Source organism: Alligator mississippiensis, chromosome 1, assembly GCF_030867095.1.
Source record: "Alligator mississippiensis isolate rAllMis1 chromosome 1, rAllMis1, whole genome shotgun sequence".
Lineage (NCBI taxonomy): Eukaryota > Metazoa > Chordata > Crocodylia > Alligatoridae > Alligator > Alligator mississippiensis.
In genome coordinates this window covers 339,516,050-339,540,215 of record NC_081824.1, presented here as the reverse complement: position 1 = coordinate 339,540,215, position 24,166 = coordinate 339,516,050, and the positions used below count along the sequence as shown (strand labels likewise).

The window sequence follows — 24,166 nt, the reverse complement described above, 5'->3', positions numbered from 1 at the left end:
GCCCCTGCAGCTGCCCCAGGAGTGGTGCAACACCATGTGCCATCTGCCGCTGGGCTGTGCCGAGTCTCCTGCCTGCCCAGCAGTGGGTCATATATGGCCTTGCAGAACTCTCGAGGCAGTGGGGTACAAAGCCAAGCATGCTGTGGCAACTGCCACCACCCCATGCACAGATCGAGGGGGCACATGCCCTCTGGGCCTCCACTGGGGTGAGCACAGTGGTGTGAGCCCCCCAGTGACCCTGGACAAGCTGCCTGGGCTCCGACTGTCCCATCACCTAGCCCGGACCAGGGTCCCATTCACCTCAGCCCCTGCCCCTGCCCAACTCCATCCCTCACTGCTGGGGCCTCAATCTGTCCCCCAGCCTCCCAGCCCTTCTCCCATGGACTTACCTGTTGTGGGGGTTAGCATGTGCGTGCATGTGCATGCATGCTCAGCCCCCACAAATAATTTTTTCTCCCTCCACCTATGGGTACCTACTGTTTAAAATATACATTCAAAGAAGAAAAGAATCAGTAGCTTGCAAAACTATTGATGCCTTTGTTAAGGCAGTCTACCTCTGCAGATTTCTGGGCTTATACCTAAAACACTTACCAGGCATTGGAATGTAAGAAATTAAAAACAAGAAAAAAAAATATAGAACAGAAGGCAAAAGGAGATCTAAAATTAAAATTAGCAATGTGAAAAATACAGTGCGCTTAAGCTCCTGACAGTTTTAAAGACAATAATGGCAGGTCAAAATCAGTCTGGTTCCTAACAATGAATTGTCAGAGATCCAGCCACCTTGCCAACAATGTGGCTAATAGAAATTGTTTATTACAGTATGTTGAGAAAATAGTATTAAAACTCAACTAAAACAAGAGTTTATTGTGGCTATATTTTTAGACTCTAGTAGTAAAACAAAAAATATAAGCAGATGGCTCCAACATATGGAGCCTATGAAACAAGTCAATTAAATCAAAGAATAAAATCCTAATAAAATCATGTAGCTTAACATTTTAAGGGAAGAATACCCTAGCTATTGAATAAACTATGCCAGGAATGCAGGCACTGAAAATGAATGGGACTTAAGCAAGGGTTTGTCCAGCTCAAAAATCAGGAAAAGATTTGAGGAATATGTTTTGGAATGAAACATAAAACAACACTATGTATTTTCACTGTATTTGTTTTTCAAACATGAAGAAAGACATACAGTCCAAAATGAAAAGTTTACAGTTCTGTAGGTAAAAGCAAAATAAATATAATAATCAAGTTTCCAATCTCTTAACTACTCAGTCCCAAAAAGTCTCCTGTATCTCTCCTTACATACATAAAAATCTGCCAATATTTGCCAATTTATTTTGGGGGACCTGCCATTTTTAGCACCTAGCCATTACAAAATTTAGCTCAAATGAATGTGTGTATGAACACAATTAATCCTGAGTAGGATGCATGGAAAATGTTTCAAGTACTGCATGCTAGGTAATTAAGTGAAAGGACTCTATGCCTGTAAAACCAAACTTGCTCTAAGAGAGTTATATGCAGAGATGCTACCATTACAACTATTGTTCTAACCATTTGCTCTAAGACTAGCTTCCTGGTGCTTCCTCCAAACTGTGCTACAAGTTCCATGAAGGTTACCAGAGTAGGTGTCTAAATCATATAATGAATGATGAATTCATCTGCTGTGTGCTCTGTAATTTTACTTCACTATCACTCACCATTTTGATGCAATGAACTGTGACACGTCCCCTCCAAAAAAAAACACTGATTTGGGGTAGGAATCTATATAGTCGCTTTTAAATGCCTGAAGAAGAGGAATTTATAATTACTTCCCAGCAGCCACATTTCAGCTGGGGTTCAACCAAAGTCCTTTGTATTTTGGAGAAGTCACGTTAGCTGAGGAATCAAAAGATTTTATAGGTTCTGTAAATCAATTTTTGGTTTTCCCCTTGTGTGATTCCAATTCTTTGATGTGGTTTGACCTGAACAGGAACAAACCAAATCAGCCTAGATTTATACCAAGACTGAATCAATGTGTTCCTTAACCTGTGAGTTGTTTAGTCCCATAAAAATTATGTTGTAATGTAAACTGCCTAAAAAGTTTGGTTTCTTCACACTCATTAACAATCTACTTATAGGAAGTATAGATTGATGGAGATACTCAAGACAGCACTGTCATTAAGGCTGCTGGGGTTATTCCTAATTTGCTCGGACCAGGGAAGGATAATTTGGCCGGCAGTAAGGTTACACTGGGCACGTCTACCCGCAACGCCTTAATGCTCGGTGGACTGTTCTACTGTGCATTAGCACATCATGGCAAAAACCATGCTAATGAGCTAATGTGCAGTACAATTAGTGTACATCACAAAAAAAACATTTGCCTTTGCTACAGAGCATTAGCACAGGATACTGCACCATTATGTAGTACCTCATATTAGAGGTACTAAACTTAATGCGCAGTAGCAGAGACACGTTAATGAACATGTAGACATGCCCACTGAAAAGTATTCTTTGAGTGAAAAAATACAGGAGGAGGGGGAGGGGGGAAAAAGAGAGTTGCTCATTTTATGATATATTGAAGTTAATATTACATAAGAGAAGGATATTGCTTTCTTATCAAGTTTAACATGTTACTTTTCATTTGTTTTACAACATACCCCTCAGCTGTTCTTTGAAATGTTTTTTGGGTGTTGAAGGAGAAAGCAGAATTCTTTATTAGTGAAGGTAATGTTGAAAAGCTGAAGAAAGGGCTGAAGAGGACCTTAAAAACCAATCAAAGACAAGAGCAGCTTTGAAAATGTGTCACATTTTCTGGCTCAAAAAATCAAAATTTTACTCTTCCACATCAATAAACCAAGATTAATAATCCAAGCTTGATGGCCCATTCATTCTTGAAGAATATGATTTTCTGTGTAACTTAAAAAAAGCAGGAATCCTGTTATTTTGCTGCTTAACAGTTCTTGACAATGTCTTAATTTAACTTCTTTTTTCCCCCTGAAGTATTCTTACTTCAATCCATACAGCCAAGGGAAGATGCAGAGGGGGTGTGGTAGCATCCTCTTTCCACAGTGTAGCTCAGTAGCTCCAGTTACCCACAGCCCTAGACCGCTGGGTCCCCTGCACAGTCTAGACTATGCTGCTGAAGCAGCCACCAGGGACCTTTTTAAGTCCATGAAGGAAGTAAGAATACCCCGTCTTGACACATGCACCCTTCCCCTCGACACTCAGCAGTGACATGCTCCCCTCCCCTCCCCTCCCTCTGTCTACTTACATGTGTTTCTCCTTCCTGCACCCAGAGACATAAGTAAAGGGAGGAGGGGATGGCACAGGGAGAGAAGGAAAAAATCCCACTGAGCAAGAAGGGGAAGGAAGGGGCTGCTAAGAACCATGAGTGGCTGAGTGGCACATCTGTACATCTGATATCTGCACATAGAAATGGCCAGCAAAACACCTAAATGGTGTGAATAAACTCATGTATAATGGTTCACTGCCTTGAAGAGATGGGAGCAGTTGTAACACAGCTGAGCAAACTTGTCATTAAATAGTTGGACTCCCTGCATATAATGGCAGGAAAAAAATGTAACTACTCCAGAGAAACATACCATTGTAGCAGTAAATGGAATATTGTCAATTAGGGATGATGCCAGTGCAGAGACCCAGACCACTAAAATGATAGCAACTGCCAAACGTTGATCTTCAGGAACCACCTGGTATGAAGAAAGATAAAGTTACAACTCTACTAACTGAAAATTAGCCAGCATTTTTTTTTAGCTGTCACACTAAGCCCAGCATTTCTCTGTGCTGCTAATGGCATAATTGTGCAAAATCTTCACTAAATTAAAAACATCCTTTTTAAGGTGATGATTTGAAAGGAAAATACATTCTAAAAAGGAGATAAATGACAGATTTATTAAAACAATAATTGTTCCAATTCAAAAAAATGTAGACAGACAGATGCAGTAATAGTCTAATAGTCACCTTTACTTTTCCTATAAAAAACCATGTACAGCTACATTTGCATATTTTCCCTCTCCTGCTTTCTATATTAATTTCTACCTGTCCAGTTTATTCATTCATTGAAAGTCCAGAAGAGAGTTGTACTATTTAAATTCCACTAATTTACTGGCAGACACAACTTGCGCTGAAGATCATTCACAATGGTGAAATTTACCTTTTGCGTATGTGGTGAAAGAATATAAGCAATATAGAATTCAATATCCAATGATTCTTAATTAAATGCCTTATGTTTTCCCCTTATGATAGGAGTTAAATAAGTATAAAAATTTTAATGTACCTTTATTAACAAAGCTGTCTGCTCTCCTATGTAGTCTATTAAATGAAGATGAGCCAGAGCCTAAAAGAGATGGATTTAGATCAACTAATGGAATGTAAGCAAACATGCAGTTAAAAACAGTTTGAAGTAAATTAAAACAAACCCAGCATGGTTATTTTTCATTACAAAGATGTCAGTATTCATTCTATATAAGGCACATGTTGGAATTGGCAAACTTGGCAGATAAGGCACCTTTATTTGAGGAATGTTATTGTATTTGACATGTAATTTAGGGTACAAATAACCTCACCCCACAACACACTTGAAGCTTCTGCCCACTCCAATTCTAGTAATGCAGATATGAGGATGCTCTGGATGCATTCAGCGCACCAGAAATATAGATTTTGAAGAGTGGCAATAGGGGAAGGACTCCAGAGCTTCCTCTTCATTGCATTTATAGGTATGGAAAGTTCATAGCAAAAGATGGGCAGCCTCAGGTGAGTAGTCAATGACAACTTACCCTGAAAAGAATATAGATCACAGACATCTTATCCTAGTCTTCCTGGGCCAGAAGGAATCTTCAAATTCCAAGCAGGAAGGCAGGTCCAAAACCTGATTTTCACAAGCTAGCTTTGTATTAAAGCAATGTTGTGGGTTAAACAATGCTGTTTTTCACTTTATAACTATTTCTAGTGTTATCCCTACTAGAAAGTCATAATACCAAGGCACTCATCCTTGAGAATAAACCTAATGTTCTGGCTAATAACTCTCCTTATCCTGAGGGTATATCTGCATTTCAGGCACTGCAGGTCATGTAGATACTCCCAATCTAGCTAAATCAGAAACTGCTAGCAGTGTAGCCATAGGAGCACAGAGCTCTATATGGACTCACCACCAGATTATGCATTCTACTTAGGTGGGTTTTGCAGCTCATGCTGTGATCATTGATGCCACAACTACTCTGTTAGCAATACCTGAGATGAGTAATTTAAAGCTAGCTGAAATACTCTATTAACACTGTCTTTTCATTATGTTTCCACAAAGCTTGGTAACAATTATTCAGTTGTACTTGAACCCTGTTTAATATCCAGACACAATAGTCCAGAAAGGAAACATGGTCAAAAGATGACCTGAGGTTGCCATCAGCTTGCAAGTATACCATCAAAGTAGAGACGATGGAAACACTAACTGCGTATCTTTTAAGCTCCTTTACTATTACCCAAGAAAAGAGACAACTGTGCTGCAAACCATTGAAAGAAAGTGAGGCATTAACATCAGCCACAGCCTTCAGTAGTTGTGCTTTGCAGAATCATGTGGTCGGACCACACACACAGGGTTCTCCAAGAGCCTCATGAATCTCATAAAAGGAAAATATTGTTCTGATAATTGGTACGCTCAGCCACACCAGTGCCAAACTGACAACTATCCTGGAAGTACACTTTTATACTGCTGACATGATGCATCTTTTTTAGATCAAAGTTTAACTACATTTATCATACCCATACACTTGTCCTCCATAGACAAAAAGTTTATGGGGCTTATGGGCTCTATGTTGTCATTTCTTTTGAAAATAAATATTATCGGAGGGGATGAAAGTAAAAAGGTATTTTGAATACTAAAACTGCATAAAATGGTATCACAAAGATGAATAAAATAAAGAGCTATATCACAGAGCGAAAGATGGAACTGGGGGATTTTATAGTGAATAATGGTAACTCCCAAATGGGTGCTGAAGGAACATTCCTAGAGACAAGTTACCTGAGGGATGGCTCATCAGACCTAGATGGCTAGGCTCAGAAGTAGCTGAAAAAAGATTCTGATAGTGACTGATCTCTCAGTCAAGACTGGTGAGTAACTAAGGATTAAATTGTCAAGAGTGTGTCTATGACCTAGGCAACTTGGGCTCCTAAATCACTTAGGCATGCTTTTTTTTTTTTATCCTAACATAGAAAGATTTAAAGTATCACCATAGAGAAGCATGTCGTTGTTAATAGGGAGAGCCATGAAGTACCTGGTGCTTAGTGCCTTCCTAGAACATGTTGAAGGACAATGAAGTGAGCTGATAGGAACTGACAGAAGTAAGGAAACATTCCTCAGTGGCTATGTATAGCAGGGGTGACCAACTTGTGGCACTGGCAGTCTCTGTGTGTGGCACACAGCACATCCGTGAGAGGACAACCAGATGAGTGGAACAAAAAGCAGAGCAGCAGATGAAACGGGAATGGCACTTGGAGAGGATACAAGACAATTTATGGTATGCCTGCCACAAAGATTGTCCCCCACTGATGTATAGTAAGGTTTGGCTTCCCTCAGCAGGCAATGCTATTGAAGAAACTGCTTGGATTTGCTTTGTTTCTTCTTGGAATTATAGCCAGCATAGTAAAAGCTAAGCTAAAAAAAGAAAGACAAAAATCTTAATGTTAGGGGTCTGCTAGCTCAGACATGCTTCTATTTTCTGGTAGTTTAAGAAAGCATGGATTGAGACCAGGAATAGTATTTCAATATGATTGACAACTATTTTTTCTTGCAATTTTTATATAGGGAGATCTTTAAGTATGGTTCCAGTTGGCACTCCATATCTTACAGTTTATTTCCTAAGGTATCCCTGGCATAGCTCTCGAAATATGCTTTCACTAACAGTTCATCCGATGACTGCTGTTACCAGAGAAACCATAAAAAAAATCAGTGAATTATAGCAACAGTAACTACAAGTTAAAAACTGATGTTCAACATATTTTACAACCTGATTGTACATCCATGTCATATTCAAATGGAAACAGTTCAATTCAGGCAAATATGGTAAATAACATTAGGGAATGTGACTTACATAAAGTGCTAGCTAGAAATAGTTAGAAAAAATTATATGGCTTCAGCATGTATCATCAGTCACAGCTAGCATATTTAAGAATATACATTAAAACAGTGGTCTCCAACCTTTTTAAGTAGATCACCTTTTGCATTTAAAAGCAACCAAAGCTTTACTGTGCACCACCCCCCCCCCCCCCACCCACCCCCAGCATGCAAGTCTGTGGGGAGGAAAGGGGGGGAGCAGATTGAGGTAGAGGGAGAAAAAATTATTTGGGGGCATGCCCCCCAGCAGGTAAACTCTGTTGGGGAATGGGCTGGGGGAAGGGCCATGGGAGGGGGCAGGGTAGATGGAGGCCCTAACCCTAACCCCACTTCCTCCCTCACTGCTGGGGCCTAGATCTGGCCCCCCCCCACAATGGAGATGAGGGAGGGAGTGGGGCTGGAGCAGAGACAGGCCCCACACAGCCGGGGCATCGAATGGACCCATAAGCAGCTTATCCAGGGGGCATTGGTGGGGGGAGGCATGCACCCCGGGAGGGCATGGGGGGCGTGTGGCCCTGGATCTGCATGCCAGCCATGCTGGCTGCCATGGTGGGCTGGGACTGGGGCTGTGCTGGGCTGTGCTTGGGCTGAGTGGCAGCAGCACTGGGAGTAGGGCTATGGTGGGGGGCCGCAGGCACCCAAAACTTCACCATAGCCCCCCCCCATGCCACTGCTGTCCGACCCAAGTGCAGCACAGCCCAGCACCAGCCTGTGAAGAGTGTAGCACTGTCTTCCGCTTCCCCCCCCTTCACCCCCTCCCCCCAGGATCTGTGTAGGGGGTAGGGCAGGTTGGAAGACAGTGTCAAACTCTTCACAGTGGAGAGCTGGGCCACACTGTGCTCAGGCTGGGCAGCGGTGCTAGGAGAGGGTCTACACCAAATTTTTGGATGCTTGCAGCCTGCCCGTAGCCCTGCTCCCAGCACCGCCACCACCCAGTGTGAGCACATCCCTGGCCCCATCCCGCAGCAGCATCCAGCCAAGCTGGCATCCAGCTCTGGGGCCACATGCCCCCCATGCCCTCCCAGGGTGCGTGTCCCTCCTCCCCATGCCCCCCAGATGAGCTGCTTGTGGTTCCATCCCATGCCCTAGCTGTGCAGGGCCTGCCGCTGCTCCAGCCCCAGTCCCTCCCTTGCAGCTGCTGCAGCCACCTACGCTGGCATTTGGTGAGGGCACATACCCCCTCATCTGTGAGTGGCAGAGGTGGCTGCCATTGCAGGCTGGGCTTTGTGCCATAAGCCTCACCGCAGCTGGCCCAAGAGCAGCTTGACTCCACATGCATCCTGCCCTGGGCTAAGCCTCATACCCTGCCCAGCCAGTGGCTGGATGCACTTGGCGTTGGGCCACTCCCAGACCAGCTGCAGTGGGGATCAGGGTGCAAAGCCAAGCCCGCAACAACAGCTGCCTCAGCTGCACATAGATGGGGGGGCACCCTGAGGCCTCCACTGGGGTGCACGCAGTGGCAGGAGTCCCCATGACCTGGACAAGCCTCCTGGGCTGGATCCTCCCACCACCCACCCAGCCAGGGACTCACTCACTTTGCCGCAAAGGCAGGAGCAGAGGTACTCTATCCCTCGCCACAGGGCCCTTGATCTAGCCCCTTCCCCTTTCCTCCCCCATGGACTGACCTACTGGGCTGGGGGGAGGGAGCACATGTGTGCGTGCATGCACATGTGCACTCTGCATCCTCCAGCCTCAGATCAACTCCAAGAGGCTACAAGATCAACTGGTCAATCGAGATCAACTGGTTGGTGACCACTGCATTAGAAGTTGTGCATGAAATAGTAGGTGTTCTTAGATGTGCTACAATACTCATCAGAACTATTAAAATCCTCATGAACTTTGTAAACTTATTAGCAACCCAGAGCATTTCCTATTGATGAACAAAGCCTCCAGTAAACTTCCAGGAGTTTACTAGATTCTGACTGTTCTAATTTAAAATCAATTAGATATTGCTGAAATATCAATCGTTAATATTTACTGCGAATTTAACCCCATTCCTGTTGGTGAATTGTTCATTAACACATTCAGATGTGATCTTGAAATTATTAATTTTGACTAAAAGTTTACAAAAACACATTTCATATTACCAGGCATTTGCAAACTGTTTGCTTTGGCAATTTATTGTCCATCATTTGCAACTATTCACCTGAGCTATATTGGTGTCTTGATATTGAACTCTGATTGGGTGACTGAAACTTTTAAAGCATAAAAAGAAATAACAATGAGCACTCTTGGAAATGCACAAATAATCTTGTTTGCAGTGAATGTGTTTATTCATACAAAAAATATCCATTCTCCAAATATGTGCCAAAAAAAAGTTCCCATAAAGATTTACAGAGAGTGAATAAAATGGGACACAAACATGACTGACTCAAACTGCTCAGAGATTGAATATATAAGCAAAAAGTATTAACTAACTTGTTTCATTAGGACTATCATGATTCAACATTTGGTCTTATATACTAGATCTTAACAAGAACTTTCAAGCATCAAACAAGCCTCAGGTTCAGTCTCTAAGACAAGTGATTTTGTAGCTAGAATGTGGCAAAAGTGTTAAAGAGATTTTTAAACTACAATTAATCCCTGATATTTTTTTTTGTTTGTCTAAATAATTCCAAAAATCAGTAAAAAAATAAAAAAATAGTAAGTTCAGACACACCATCCTTGCTAATTTTAAAGCTATTCTTTTTGTGGAAGTTGGGAGAAAAGAACATTAAACTCTGATTTAAAACCTAAAGGGAGACACAACTTTGACTACAGAGTTCTCATAGCTCTTTAATTTTAATTTAGTGCTATTATGACTAAATTGTATCTTAATTATCAAAAAGCATTCAACCAGTATTGTGTGGGTGCTCTCTGTTCAAGATAATGTATGTCTTCATAAACTGAGTCAAATCCGAACAGTCCAATTACAAAACCCAAAGGTATGAGCTTAGTGGATTTATTTCTTATTTTTCTTACCTCCATTAAAACAAACAAGGCTGCAAAGAAAAGAAGTGTTGCCCATTCCACTCTATTTAGTATCATCTCAAAATCATGGATGTCAGCTAAGACTAGCAGCCAAATAGCTCCCAACATTGCAATCCATCCTGCATGAAGAGGGAAAAAAAGAACCATGAGTATACCTCTCATTTTCTAGTGTTGCATGCATCCAATATGTTAATTATTTTAGTCATAACCTAAAATGTATGATAACACATTTTTTCAATATACCTTTTTTTGACCATATACAAATGTCACATAGGAGATCCACATCAAATTATCAACTTCTTGTTATTGAGACCAGCAAGACCTCAAAATCCTGAGGAATCTTAAAACATATCCAGGCTATAGGGAGAGGAAGTATTTTGTGCTTGACCAAAAATCTACTGGATTTACTTCCCACATAAAACTCTAAATGAAACTGAAATGTTCTGAAGGTCTTCCTCAGATGGAAAGCTGGTGGCTGTAATATGGGATCTTTAAGATCTGTTAGACAGGATAAACTGAGACTCCCCAAGGACAAAGACCTCTCTTAAAAATAGTATTAGATTATGTATGCATGGTGTATTATTTACACACACATACATATATGTTCTTTCTATACATTAATATTTTCTTACAGATCTTTTCATCCTAAGACCCCAAAATGTTCAACACATTCCTGCAAATGTTGATTCGGCCATAGATTAAATGGAGATTCAGCCATAAACTAAACAAGCAGCTGACACAGCTGCCTCCAGCTGTTAAGTCTGTTGGGGTTGGGGGAGAGGTGAGGGAAGGAGTGTGGGGAAGGGAGGGATTGGGGCTGAGACAAGCTGCCCACCCAGGGTGGAGGGGGGCGCGTTACTCAGGAAGGGGGGTGAGGAGTGTGGGATGTGAGCACGGCAGCACTGGGAGTGGGGGCTCTGCCATCCTTTGAAGGGATGGGAGCCCAAGAAGGGTGGCTGTGCCTTAAGGAAACGATCCTTCGGGCACAAAGCAAGACGATCCCCGAGCGAGGCAAGAGAGGGAAAGGGGCCAGGAGGCTTCCATGGCTGACCAGAGAAATCCAGGCCAGCCTAAGGGCCAAAAGGGGAGCACATAAAAAGTGGAAACAAGGTGAGATCACTAAAGATGAATATACCTCCTCTGCTCGTGCTTGTAGGGAGGCAGTTAGACGGGCCAAAGCTACCATGGAGCTGAGGATGGCAACCCAAGTAAAAGACAACAAGAAATTGTTTTTTAGATATATTGGGAGTAAAAGGAAGGCCCAGGGAGGAATAGGACCCCTGCTAAATGGGCAGAAACAATTGGTGACAGACAGGGGGGACAAGGCTGAACCCCTCAACAAGTTCTTTGCTTCAGTGTTCCTAAGTGAGGGGCACGACAAGTCTCTCACTGGGGTTGTAGAGAGGCAGCAGCAAGGCACCAGACTTCCATACGTAGATCCTGAGGTGGTGCAGAGTCACTTGGAAGAACTGGATGCCTTTAAGTCGGCAGGCCCGGATGAGCTCCATCCGAGGGTGCTGAAGGCACTGGCCGACATCATTGCAGAGCCACTGGCGGGAATATTCGAACGCTCCTGGCGCACGGGCCAAGTCCCGGAGGACTGGAAAAGGGCTAACATGGTCCCCATTTTCAAAAAGGGGAGGAAGGAGGACCCAGGCAACTATAGGCCAGTCAGTCTCACCTCCATCCTTGATAAAGTCTTTGAAAAAATTATCAAGGTTCACATTTGTGAGAGCCCGGCAGGGCAAATTATGCTGAGGGGAAACCAGCACAGGTTTGTGGCGGGCAGATCGTGCCTGACCAACCTAGTCTCTTTCTATGACCAGGTTACGAAATGCCTGGACACAGGAGGAGGGGTGGGTGTCGTATACTTAGACTTCAGGAAGGCATTCGATACGGTATCCCACCCCATACTGGTGAACAAGTTAAGAGGCTGTGACGTGGATGACTACACAGTCCGGTGGGTGACGAATTGGCTAGAGGGCCGCACCCAGAGAGTCGTGGTGGATGGTTTGGTCTCGACCTGGAAGGGTGTGGGCAGTGGGGTCCCGCAGGGCTCGGTCCTTGGACCGATACTCTTTAATGTCTTCATCAGTGACTTGAACGAGGGAGTCAAATGTACTCTGTCCAAGTTTGCAGATGACACAAAGCTATGGGGAGAAGTGGACACGCCGGAGGGCAGGGAACAGCTCCAGGCAGACCTGGATAGGTTGGACAAGTGGGCAGAAAACAACAGGATGCAGTTCAACAAGGAGAAATGCAAAGTGCTGCACCTAGGGAGGAAAAATGTCCAGCACACCTACAGCCTAGGGAATGACCTGCTGGGTGGCACAGAGGTGGAAAGGGATCTTGGAGTCCTAGTGGACTCCAAGATGAACATGAGCCGGCAGTGTGACGAAGCCATCAGAAAAGCCAATGGCACTTTATCGTGCATCAGCAGATGCATGACGAATAGGTCCAAGGAGGTGATACTTCCCCTCTATAGGGCGCTGGTCAGACCGCAGTTGGAGTACTGCGTGCAATTCTGGGTGCCGCAATTCAAGAAGGATGCGGATAACCTGGAGAGGGTCCGGAGAAGGGCAACTCGTATGGTCAAGGGCCTGCAGACCAAGCCCTACGAGGAGAGACTAGAGAAACTGGACCTTTTCAGCCTCCGCAAGAGAAGGTTGAGAGGCGACCTTGTGGCTGCCTATAAGTTCATCACGGGGGCACAGAAGGGAATTGGTGAGGCTTTACTCACCAAGGTGCCCCTGGCGGTTACAAGAAACAATGGCCACAAGCTAGCAGAGAGCAGATTTAGATTGGACATTAGGAAGAACTTCTTCACAGTTAGAGTGGCCAAGGTCTGGAACGGGCTCCCAAAGGAGGTGGTGCTCTCCCCTACCCTGGGGGTCTTCAAGAGGAGGTTAGATGAGTATCTAGCTGGGGTCATCTAGACCCAGCACTCTTTCCTGCTTATGCAGGGGGTCGGACTCGATGATCTATTGAGGTCCCTTCCGACCCTAACATCTATGAATCTATGCTGCTTTTTGCCCAGCTGGGGCAGGGGGGGAAGGATGTGGGTGCGGTTCACTCCAGGCAGAAGGGGGCAAGTGGCAGCAGGGCAGAGCCCCCACTCTCAATGCTGCCATGCCCACATCCTGTGCCCTCTGTGCCAGCTGGCAAGCAGTGGCAGGGCAGACACCCCACTCCCAGTGCTGATGTGGGTGTGGCAGTGCTGGGAGCAGGGGCTATGCCCTGCTACCGCCCACAGCGAGCCACACCTGCATCACACCCCTGTCCCCCACACCAGCTGGGCAAGCAGCAGGGCATAGCTCCCATGGCTCCCCCTGCCAAGGCAAAGGCGGGCACAGCTGGAGGAGCCCCCATGGCTGCCCTGCCTGGCCCACATTCCCGACACTAAAAATAAAAAATAAATGTAAAAAGCCCTGCACTCACCAGCTGCAGCAACAGGGAATCAGGGCCTCTGGGAGCTCATCACAGAGCCCCCCACACAGCACAGGGCAGTGGGGGGCAGCAGGGATTGCCCCCCCTGCCTGGTACCCACGTGGCAGCTGTCACATCGCGTGGGTGCAGTGAGGTTCAGCAGGGTGCCGTGCACTGTCTGGGAGCTGGGGCTGCTCCACCTGTCAGTCAGAGCCTGGCACCTCTCAGCAACAGTGGCCCCAACTCCCAGACAGCATGCAGCACCCTGCCAAGCCATGCTGCATCCACACCATTGGGCAGCTGCCACTCAGGTGCCAGGCAGAAGGGGACAATCCCCACTGCCCCACACTGCATGGGGGGGCTCTGCCACAAGCGCCGAGAGGCCCCAATTGCTGCTGCTGCAGCCAATGAGTGTGGAGGGTTTTTTTTTTGTTGGTTTTTTTTTTTAAGTGCCAAGACTAGGCTGGGGCTGGGTGAGGGATGGAGCTGGGCAGGGCAGCCAAGGGGACTTCTCCCGCAGCTCCCCCCTTCCAGGGAGAGGCAGGCACAGTCAGAGGAGCTGTGGGAGAACTTGTAGCCACCCTTCTGTGCCTGCCTTTCCCCAGCTGATCCAAATCATCAAATCTCTCTGAATCGGTGCCAAATCTCCAAATCTTCTGAAGCCGATTTGGCCAAATCAGTTCGGGACAGTGATCCAAATATCTGAATTGAATCCCTGTCCTACAAATTGGCCAAATCCAAATCAAATACTTTCCTATTCACACAGGCCCTATGCATAACCAGTCAGGATATTATGGTAAATGAAAGTAATACACATATCTAACCAGTAAAAAATTATCATAATGTTCTGACAACCCAAAATTCTTACTCTAGGGTTACTGTCAATGCCATTTAAATGTATTATGGAACTCTCATTTGCCAATGAAATGGCAACTTTGGCCTAAGAAATATGCCAAATTTTAAATCTAGGAAACTTTGGATTTCACAGACAATTTTCATTTGGCACATTCCCATTTTTGTGTAGAAACAAGCTCTTTTTTACTAGATAAGTAACCAATTTTTCAATGAAAAAATGAGAAATATATCATTTGATATTTTTAATGGCATGCAAAAATCCTCCCACTACTACAAGCAGGTTCTCTTGGTTGTGACTATTTCATAATCTCTGTCAGAAGAATAGTATATACATAGCTGAAAAATTATGCCTTTAATTTTTTTTTAAAGAGAGAACAGGAAAAAAAGAATAACCATCCTTGAAAAAAATTGTTAAACTGCTAATCAAGTATAGAAGATGAGTTATGGATAAGATCCTGTCACAGTGCTAGTCAATATATAAAAAAGCCTGGTAAGAAGTCCCTTTTAACTCAAAAGTGCTGCAAAACAGGAAAATATACCAGACTGTTTCAGTGCATTCAGGTTCTAGAACGAGTTGTACACAGCTGATGCACACACTTCTGTTAAGACCATCCTATATTTTAAAATTAAAACCTAACAACATTTGCTTCTAAACTTGACCAAAAACTAAAAGTAGAAATATACAAATTAGATATTCTCTCTGTTCATAATATTGCAAATGTTGACTGACAAATGTTAAAATGCCAACCAGTGGTGGGGGTGCTCCTGCACAGCTCCCAGGAGGCTGCCAGAGCCAGCTCTGCCCCTCACCAGCTGGTAACTATCAACAGAAGTTGAGGGGGGAACGAGGGGAAACAGCGACCCCCCCCCCCACCTAGTTCTGGTTATTAGCTCTCACAGAGCACTGTGCTATTGCAGCTCCCAGAACCTAAGATAGACTTCTTACAGCTAGCATGTGTATACCTTTACTACGCAGCTGTCACTGCAATCCAGAAACACCTCTTATACCTTCAGTCTTTGGAGAAAAAATCTCTTAAGTCCCTGCCTTTCCAGCTATCACCTCTCTTTTCTCCAAAAGCCAGGAGTATTCTCTCTGCTCCTGTTTAGTAGCCCCCCTTCCAGCTCTGAACTACATCATCATTTATCTCTTCTCTATATTACTGCAGCCCCTCCATCCATAGTTCCCAATGAGCTAAAGGGAAAGTTTTTGTGTGAACCACTTGTCAAAATACTGACAGCACCAAAATGATCAGCTTTGTCAAAACCAGTGGAGAGATCAAGAAGAATGAAAATAGAACAAATCTAAGAGAATTTTCCCAAGTTATTTGAATGTATGTACACAGCCCCAATTAAAGTCAATAAGAGTTCTGAGTGCACATTAAAAGTTGAAAACTGTGTCAGATTCCTGATTCTCCACAGGTTTTCATCTTGTATAGCAAAGTTGTTTAAACCAATGAAACTCAGCACTAAAAGGCAACAATTTATAGACACCTTGCACAAATTGAAGGAACTTATACAGTCAGGGCCAACATGTAGAGGGTGCATGCAGGTGCACATGCACCCCCTGAGTGTGGCAGTGCACCCCTACAAAAAGGCGCTGCCGACACTGTCAGTGGTGCCTGCGGGTGGTCATCACTTGACACCCTGCCGCCAACACTGCTGGTGGCATTTGCAGGTGGTCCCACTGACCACTGATAATGCCGCCAGCAGCACCTGCAGGTGGTCACCAACTGCTGGTCAGTGCTCGCCACCCACCAGCTCCCACCACTGACAATGCCGGCAGCATCTGTGGGAGCTCCACACTTACTGCCGCTGCATTCCCCCCTCTGCTGCTGTGCCCCCCCCAGCTATCGGGGGCACCAGTCATTCATGTACATAGTTGCAACAATGAAAACCAAGGCCCTCAAATTTGTAACATTTAAAAATGATGAGCTTAATGTTTCTTGAGCAATCATTGATAATGCATTTGCTATTTATATCTTCCCATCTGCTATGAGGACAAAATCAACTTGAATATGCCAATTTGCTAATGTTTATAAAGAATAATTGAACTGCAGAGAAAAAGAATATAACTCTACATCAGGGGCCAGCAACAGTTTTGGCCAGATTGCCAAAAACACCTCAACCCACACCTGGACTTGGCATGCCAGAGGCAGACAGTGGGGGAGCCACAAGAAGCCTGATCCTTGTTGCTGTTGGTGGGTGCACTTACACCTCTGGGTGGACAGCAGGGAAGATGATGGGGTGGCACTGCCCTGGCCCCTTCCGCATCATGCACCCCAAGGCCATGTGCAGCTGCCACCACCATGGAGCCAGTGCCAGGACTCTGGGCCCTGGTGCAGCTGTTTGCAGTCTCCCATATGCCTGCTACAGCTACCCAGAGCCTGGGCCAGCTGTGGAAGGCAGTCAGATGGCTACAAACAGCTGCAACAGGCACCAGCTGGGCTCCAGAGCACCAGCCAGGCTGGCAGCAGGATGGACAGCAGGGGAGGAGCTGGGGTTTTGCTGCCCTGGCCCTTCCCCAGCCATGCACCTTGAGGCACGCATGCAGCTGCTGCTGCCATAGAGCTCAGTCAGAACTCTGGAGCCCTGTGCAGCGGTTTGCACCCTCCCAGTCTCAGCCAGCCTGAGCTCTAGGCAGCTCCTGCCTGCCACAGAACACAAGCTGCTTGCAGCAGGGCTCACAGCCTCCCCACCACCTGCTGTGAGCAACCCAGGATTCATGGCCAGTGGCAGCTGCCCAGAGTCTAGGCCAGCCATGACATACTAAGCAAAATGACCTTGCATGGCATACTCTGGCACATATGCATGGGGGTTGCCAGTCCCCACTCTACTTGTTAGCATTGTTTTATCACCACATTTTCCTATGAGTACACTATTTTTATCAACTTTTGTGTAATATACAAAAGTTTAACATGTTTTGTTCACACCTCTCCAGCAGGTCCCAGAGAGCACTGCCAGGTGGAATGCTTTTCATCGTCAAGAGCACTTACATGTGCAATTTTATAAGACTCAATCATGTCACCTCTCTCTTTTAGTGCATGTAGTGTGGGAGACCTCAGGAAGACACTACAAAATACTATGGATTTCCCTACTATAGCAATACAGCTGACACCTCACTTTTCATCTCTTCTTCAGAGGTCACAACCAATGTCATTACTCAAAGTGTCTCAGTGAGACAGAAGTGGTCCTGGTAGGAAGAGAGAAATGCTTTAAGAATTTATTTAAGATCCTTGACAATGCTCCTAGTCAGAGACCTTTATACATCACTAGATTCACCCTGAATCCTTCAGAATCAGATTGTAACAACCTTTCAAGTCCAGCTAAGCAGGAAAGCACCAGGAAACCATTATATTGCTATAGACTTCTTTTTAACCTGTCATTACAGGCCTGCTGTAAATTCCTCTCCATACGATTCTGTCAAAGGTAACTAGAGACTGCAGTTTGTGTTCTGTGAGGCAGCCTGCTTCTTGCAAGAAATACACATTTTCTTAGAATTTGCGCACTCCTCTGGTTTCCCCCTTGCCCTGGGTCCAACTAAAAGTTATTTCCTAGTCTTGAAAAATGTTAAGATGCTTGGGTAGCATAAGAAGTGGCCTCTCCATCTGTGGCTTATACATCGCTCTGCCCTACAGGGACTCAAAAGCTGCCTGTATCTATTAATATAATAGAGATGAAGTATACTATGGTACATGCTAATGAAGAAGATCAGAGACCCCCCCCCCACACACACACACACAGTACAGCTATTGCCCAATTAACTGGTTAATTATGCAATTACCTGGAAAGCAGCTACACATGCAAAGTGGCTATTATGCCATAAAAAAGCTCCACACCTAGCTATAAAGTTAGACCTCAAAAATGTGTACTAACTTTATAACTGGTTGCTCTCAAACTTTAATTTGCACATGTAACAGGGTTTCCCCTGTGGCTTGAGATCCCAGTCAGCTGACAACACTCCCAAACACAGTGGGAGTCCATGCCTAGTATAAAACCCCCAAGTTCTGGGAATTGAGGTAGCTGTGATCCCTAGGACTCAGGGGTGCATGAAACCCCAGGGCCCAGGGGACCATGGCTGCCATGATCCCTAGAGCTCAAGGTCTCTGGACCCTAGGGATCACAGCTGCCACAATCTCTAGGACTTTGGGGTACGGGAAACCACCAAGACGAGAGGATCACCACAAAGCAATTTCCACAACCCCAGGAATGTAGGAAAATCCTGGGGTTAGGGGAATCACCGTGCAGTGATCTTGTGGCCCCAAGGGCTTCCCTTACCCCTACAGCAGGGAATTCACTGCAGCAGTGATCCTCCCACTCTGGGGATTTCATGCACCCCTAGGGCAGAGAGATTCCAATTCCCCTGCTCTGGGGCTGCATGGGGCACCTTCACAGCTGGGAACCCCCTCAACTTGGATGTGTGGGGCTCCCTGCCTTAGGAGCTTGCAGGTGTGGCATGGCAAGAGGTACTATTGTGTGAATTATGCATTAGATCACATCACACCTTTACCTGCACATGTAGAAGGGACAATAATGACATCTAGTCTTCATATTACCATGCATATACAGTAAAAGTTCTGTTAACCAGCATCTTACAAGCTGGCATGCTCAATTAACCGGCTAGATATCTGGAAAAACTTCTTCGCGGTAAGGGTGGCCAAAATTTGGAGTGGGCTTCCAAGGGAGGTGGTGCTCTCCCCTACCTTGGGGGTCTTTAAGAGAAGGCTGGATAAGCATCTGGCTGGGGTCATCTGACCCCAGCACTCTTTCCTGCCTAGGCAGGGGGTCAGACTTGATGATCTGTTGAGGTCCCTTCCGACCCTAGCATCTATGAATCTATGAATTAGAAGTAACCCCTGAGAGAATGAAAAATAAATATTTCTGAACTATGCAGCATTTTTGTTTTATATGTTTCCATACTTAAGTACAGGGTCACTACCATATATATAGGACATATATAACTACACACCTGATCATGCTCATAACATGCATTTTGTTTTGTGACATGCCTTTTTTAGCCACAAAGCAGTGTCTCTATCCATCTTTAAACTCATACTAGCAAATGATACAGTTACATTTGACTAAGGTCGCATACATACATACAAATAACCTGGGAGTGGACTTTCCCAGGAAAAACTGAATCTTTGCACAAGGCCTAAATCAGTTTGCAATTAAGCAAGTGTAGCAATGATCTTTTTTTTTGTCTTTCTCATTTTATTTGCAATTAGCCTTTAGCCAAAATAGGCACCTTAATTTGTGTATGTGTAAATCATGGATCTCTGTGTTTCTTGGGTCCTGCCAATTGCATATAAATACTTGCAACTAAAGTGTTATCAATGCTTGCCTTTGAATAATGCGACATTTGATATGCTACAAAATACATTAATAAACTCAGGTTTGTCATAAAACTCTAGCAATCCCCTCCAGTGGAAGTATACCACCAAAGAGAAGTATATCTCTATCGCTCAGGTTTGTAGCAGGGCTGTTAGGAAAGCTAAGGCAGATCTGGAACTAAGGCTAGCATCAAGGACAACAAAAAGTCCTTTCTTAAATACATAGGGAGTATGAAGAAAGCGCCAGATAATGTGGGGCCCCTGTGGGATATGCTTGGCAATCTAGTGGTTGCACCAGAGGAAAAGGCAGACCTTTTTAATAATCTTTGCCTCCATTTTTTTGTGCAGGGACCAGGACTCCCCCACTGAGGACAGACTCAGGAGAGACTCCACCAGACCTAGGGTCAGGGAGGACCAAGTTAGGGAACTTCTGGAGGGGCTGGACATATTCAAATCAGCAGGTCCAAATGCTCTCCACCCCAGAGTTCTGAGGGAATTGGCAGGGGTTATCGAGGGGCCCCAGGCATGGCTTTACGAGCACTCATAGTGCTCTGGCCAGGTGCCAGATGACTGGAAGAAGGCCAATGTGGTCCCCATTTTCAAAAAAGGGAGGCGGGAGGACCTGGGCAACTGTAGGCCCATTAGTCTTACTTTGATCCTGGGGAAGCTCTTTGAGAAGATTATCAAGGAGCACATCTGGGAAGGACCAGCAGGGGGGATGATGCTCAGGGGCAACCAGCATGGGTTCATTAGAGGCAGGTCCTGTCACACCAACCTGAATGCCTTCTACAATCAGGTCACAAAATCATTGGACACAGGTGTCGTGGTGGATGTAGTCTTTCTGGACTTTAGGAAGGCCTTTAACACTGTCTCCCACCCCATTCTCATTAAAAAGCTAGGCGACTGTGACACTGATGCCTACACAGTCAGATGGGTAGCAAATTGGCTGAGGGGCCGCACCCAGAGAGTGGTGGTGGACGGGTCATATTCAACCTGGAGGGAGGTGGGCAGTGGAGTCCCCCAAGGCTCAGTCTTTGTGCCCACACTGTTCAATCTCTTTATTAGCGACTTGGATAAGGGGGTGAAAAGCACCCTGTTCAAATTTGCTGACAACACCAAGATTTGGGGCAAGGTGGGCGTGCTAGAAGGGAGGGACAGGATACAGCTGGACCTGGACAGGTTACAGGTATGGGCAAATGCGAATAGGATGGGATTCAATACTGACAAGTGCAGGGTACTGCACTTGGGCAGTAAGAACCAGCAGCATACCTATAGGCTGGGGAACTCCCTACTTGAAAGCACAGTGACAGAAAAGAGATCTTGGAGTCATTATTGATTCCAAAATGAACACGGGCCGCCCATGTGAGGACGCGGTCAGTAAGGCCAACTGCACCTTGTCATGCATCCACAGATGCATCACAAGCAGGGCCAAGGAGGTGATCCTCCCCCTCTATGCAACACTGGTCAGGCCACAGTTGGAGTACTGCATCCAGTTCTGGGCACCGCACTTCAGGAGAGATGTTGCCAGCAATGAGAGGGTCCAGAGGAGGGACACACATGTGATCCAGGGACAGCAGGGCAGATCCTATGAGGAGAGGCTACAGGACCTGAACCTGTTCAGCCTTCACAAGAGAAGGCTGAGAGGGGACCTGGTGGCCATCTATAAACTTACCAGGGGGGACCAGCAGGGAATAGGAGAGACCCTGTTCACCCGAGCGCCTCCCAGAGTAACAAGGAATAACAGCCATAAGTTGTTTGAGTGTAGGTTCAGGCTGGACATTAGAAGACACTATTTCACATTCAGGGTGGCTAGGATCTGGAACCAACTTCCAAGGGAAGTGGTGCTGCCTCCTACCTTTGGGGTCTTTAAGAGGCAGCTTGACAATTGCCTAGCTGGGGTCATATCAGCCCAGTATTCTCTCCTGCCCAGGGCAGGGGGTCAGACTTGAATATCTATTTAGGTCCCTTCTGACCCTACATCTATGAATCTATAGAGGACAATTACACAACCTACCATTCCCACATAAAATACTTAAAATAGTTAAGATTTGGGGGGAAAAAGGAAAGAAACATTTGCTAGATATAACATTCCCTTTAAAAAATGCTTAAAGGGAATACCAAGTTAGAGGCATCTCCTGAACATATGCTAATGTTCACCCACCATATTAATCTCAATGCAAAAGTTTAATTGCAGACTTTTACATCCCCCAGAAATGCTTAACCTGAGCACATCTCATCAGTGAGTGAAATTCTATTGAGGCTGTATATACAGATACAAACTCAACCTATTATACAGGTTACACACATGGGTACATGTGCATGCACACACACAGAATGTGGAAATATTTGAATTAACTACACAATCAAATTGACTAAAAGTGCTCAAATAAGCTACTTGAAAATATTGCTTATTTGTAGACCATTTTTGTCAATAATTTAAATGTTAAATAAAATTGTACTATGCTGTAATGCTTAAAAGTATGTTAATTATAACACATATATCAGAAAACATAAATTGTATGCATATGTTGAGCTGTTAGATGAAATCATAGATTGTGGCCTTCAGTAATATTTACACTTTAATAGACGTTTGTTCTAAGTTGCCTGAATATAGCAATGCTTTGCCTTTTTTAGATCTCTTCCATTAAGCAGTGATATTTCTTGGCTTCTTGAGTGACCTTCTAAGACAGGTCTTGCAATATATAAATGATTTTGAGTAGCTGTAGTGCCACTTGTAGTATTATATCTTAAGATTGCTACCAGATGCCACTAGGGATGTGATAGTAAAAAGTAGCTTGCAATATAACAGTGCAGATGTTAGAGAGATGAGAGAACTAAATATAACAGAGTTGATGTAAACTAAAAAGCCAAGTGATTGAAAAGAAATGGCAGCCTACAGAGGGAAGAAAATAAAATTAAAAAGTTAAAAGCATAAATGAAGAATAAGAAAAAAAGAGAAGGCATAAAACCATTTGCTTTTTAGTCATAGATTAGCACACATATAAAACTTCAGTATCACTTGGACTATTGTCCGCTACCACATTAATAAAATAGTAACAAATAACATGGGGTTGTGGATAGTGCTATTCATTGTAAAAGCAATTTCACAGATGAGATGTGATGGCATCCCAGGTAAAAAATCTATGAAAAACACAATGAAACACTGATATCTGATTAAGCCTAATTCCCTCCGATAATTATCAGTACCCTAGCTATGGGAGCTTTATATTGAAATATACAGCTATACAACTTCCTATGTTACACAGGTACATATGCCTGGAAAATTTTAGTCATTGCTCAAGCTATTACAGTTTTAAAACAAATACAAGGTCAATAGACACAATGATTTTTGAGAGTCAAAAAATAAAATGAAGAGAAAAATATCAAAACAAAAGGTTTGCATTTCCACAAATAGGAGACACACCTAACAGTTTGCCCACATTAAATTTTGTCATGTGTATGTGCAATTGCATGGACAAGATATATATTACAAGCATAATTATATATTCTCAAAGAATGACTGCACATTTGGGGACATAACTCAAGCACCTATTTTGACAAAATTGTCCTGACAGAGTTGAATATTAAATGTAACCACAGGAGCACATCTTTCTCTCTCTCTGCCCTATTACAAACAAAAGTGTTAATAACTCTACAAAAGTGTTAATAACTCTGTCTTGAAAAGACAGTGCAAGAGAAACTTCTGCATTCAAGCCAATATTGCTTGAATTAGTCTGGAACCAGCCACTAAGCTAATTCTTTCACAGAAAAATAGTTCACCGTGTATTTAATTACATATGCTATCCATATTTAAAAGAAAGAAAAAAAAGAAAAAGAAAAAAATTTAAAACACCATAATCAGATAAGGATAAGCCATATTCTATGAATGCCATTCTGTTTATTCTCTTTAAAAAACATACACACTTAAAAAAAAACCCTCTAATTTACACCCACATGGAAGTCAAATCTCTACACTGTATCTTAGAGAGTGGAAAAATGAAACATGCACATCAGTTGTGTGTCTGTCTGTCTGTCTATTAGTCATTTTAACCTAGCACTACTGCATGCCAAAGCAAGATGAATTAGTAGTATGGAGGTCAAGGGCAGGAAGCCCTTCAAAGTCAAAATGCTTCAATTTGCCACTTTCAAGTCCATCATTTTCAGGTCAAGAGTTAAGGAGACAGCTTCAGCTGTGAGAAGTGACAGCTTAATTTTAGCTGTTGTGGAAAATCATCAAAGGGGAAATTACCACAGACAATAGAGAACAAGATGGCTGATTACAGTAAAAAGATCATCATTATGAATGGGAGCCAAAGTAAGCAAGTATCAGACAATGAATTACTGTATACTTTAATAATTCAGTCAGTATTAACTGGAAGTCAAGGGAAAAGATATGCAATGCTTGGCAAGAGAGGGCAAAAAGCAATGAGATCTTGAAGAAACCATGGGTGCTTGTCCATGTAACGCAGTACCTAGATACACG

At 44.2% G+C, this 24,166-nt stretch overlaps 1 protein-coding gene across 3 annotated transcripts in view; it reads right to left on the bottom strand.

Moving 5' to 3' along the window:
- Positions 1 to 24,166, bottom strand: part of OCA2 (OCA2 melanosomal transmembrane protein) — a 422,456-nt gene that overhangs the window by 146,037 nt on the left and 252,253 nt on the right. For all 3 annotated transcript variants that reach the window (XM_059720961.1, XM_019485119.2, XM_059720962.1), the window contains 3 exons: positions 10,064 to 10,191; positions 4,274 to 4,333; positions 3,582 to 3,686 (listed from right to left, as the gene is read on the bottom strand). In XM_059720961.1, the coding sequence (XP_059576944.1) occupies positions 3,582 to 3,686; positions 4,274 to 4,333; positions 10,064 to 10,191 (293 nt within the window). The remainder of the gene's footprint in view (positions 1 to 3,581; positions 3,687 to 4,273; positions 4,334 to 10,063; positions 10,192 to 24,166) is intronic.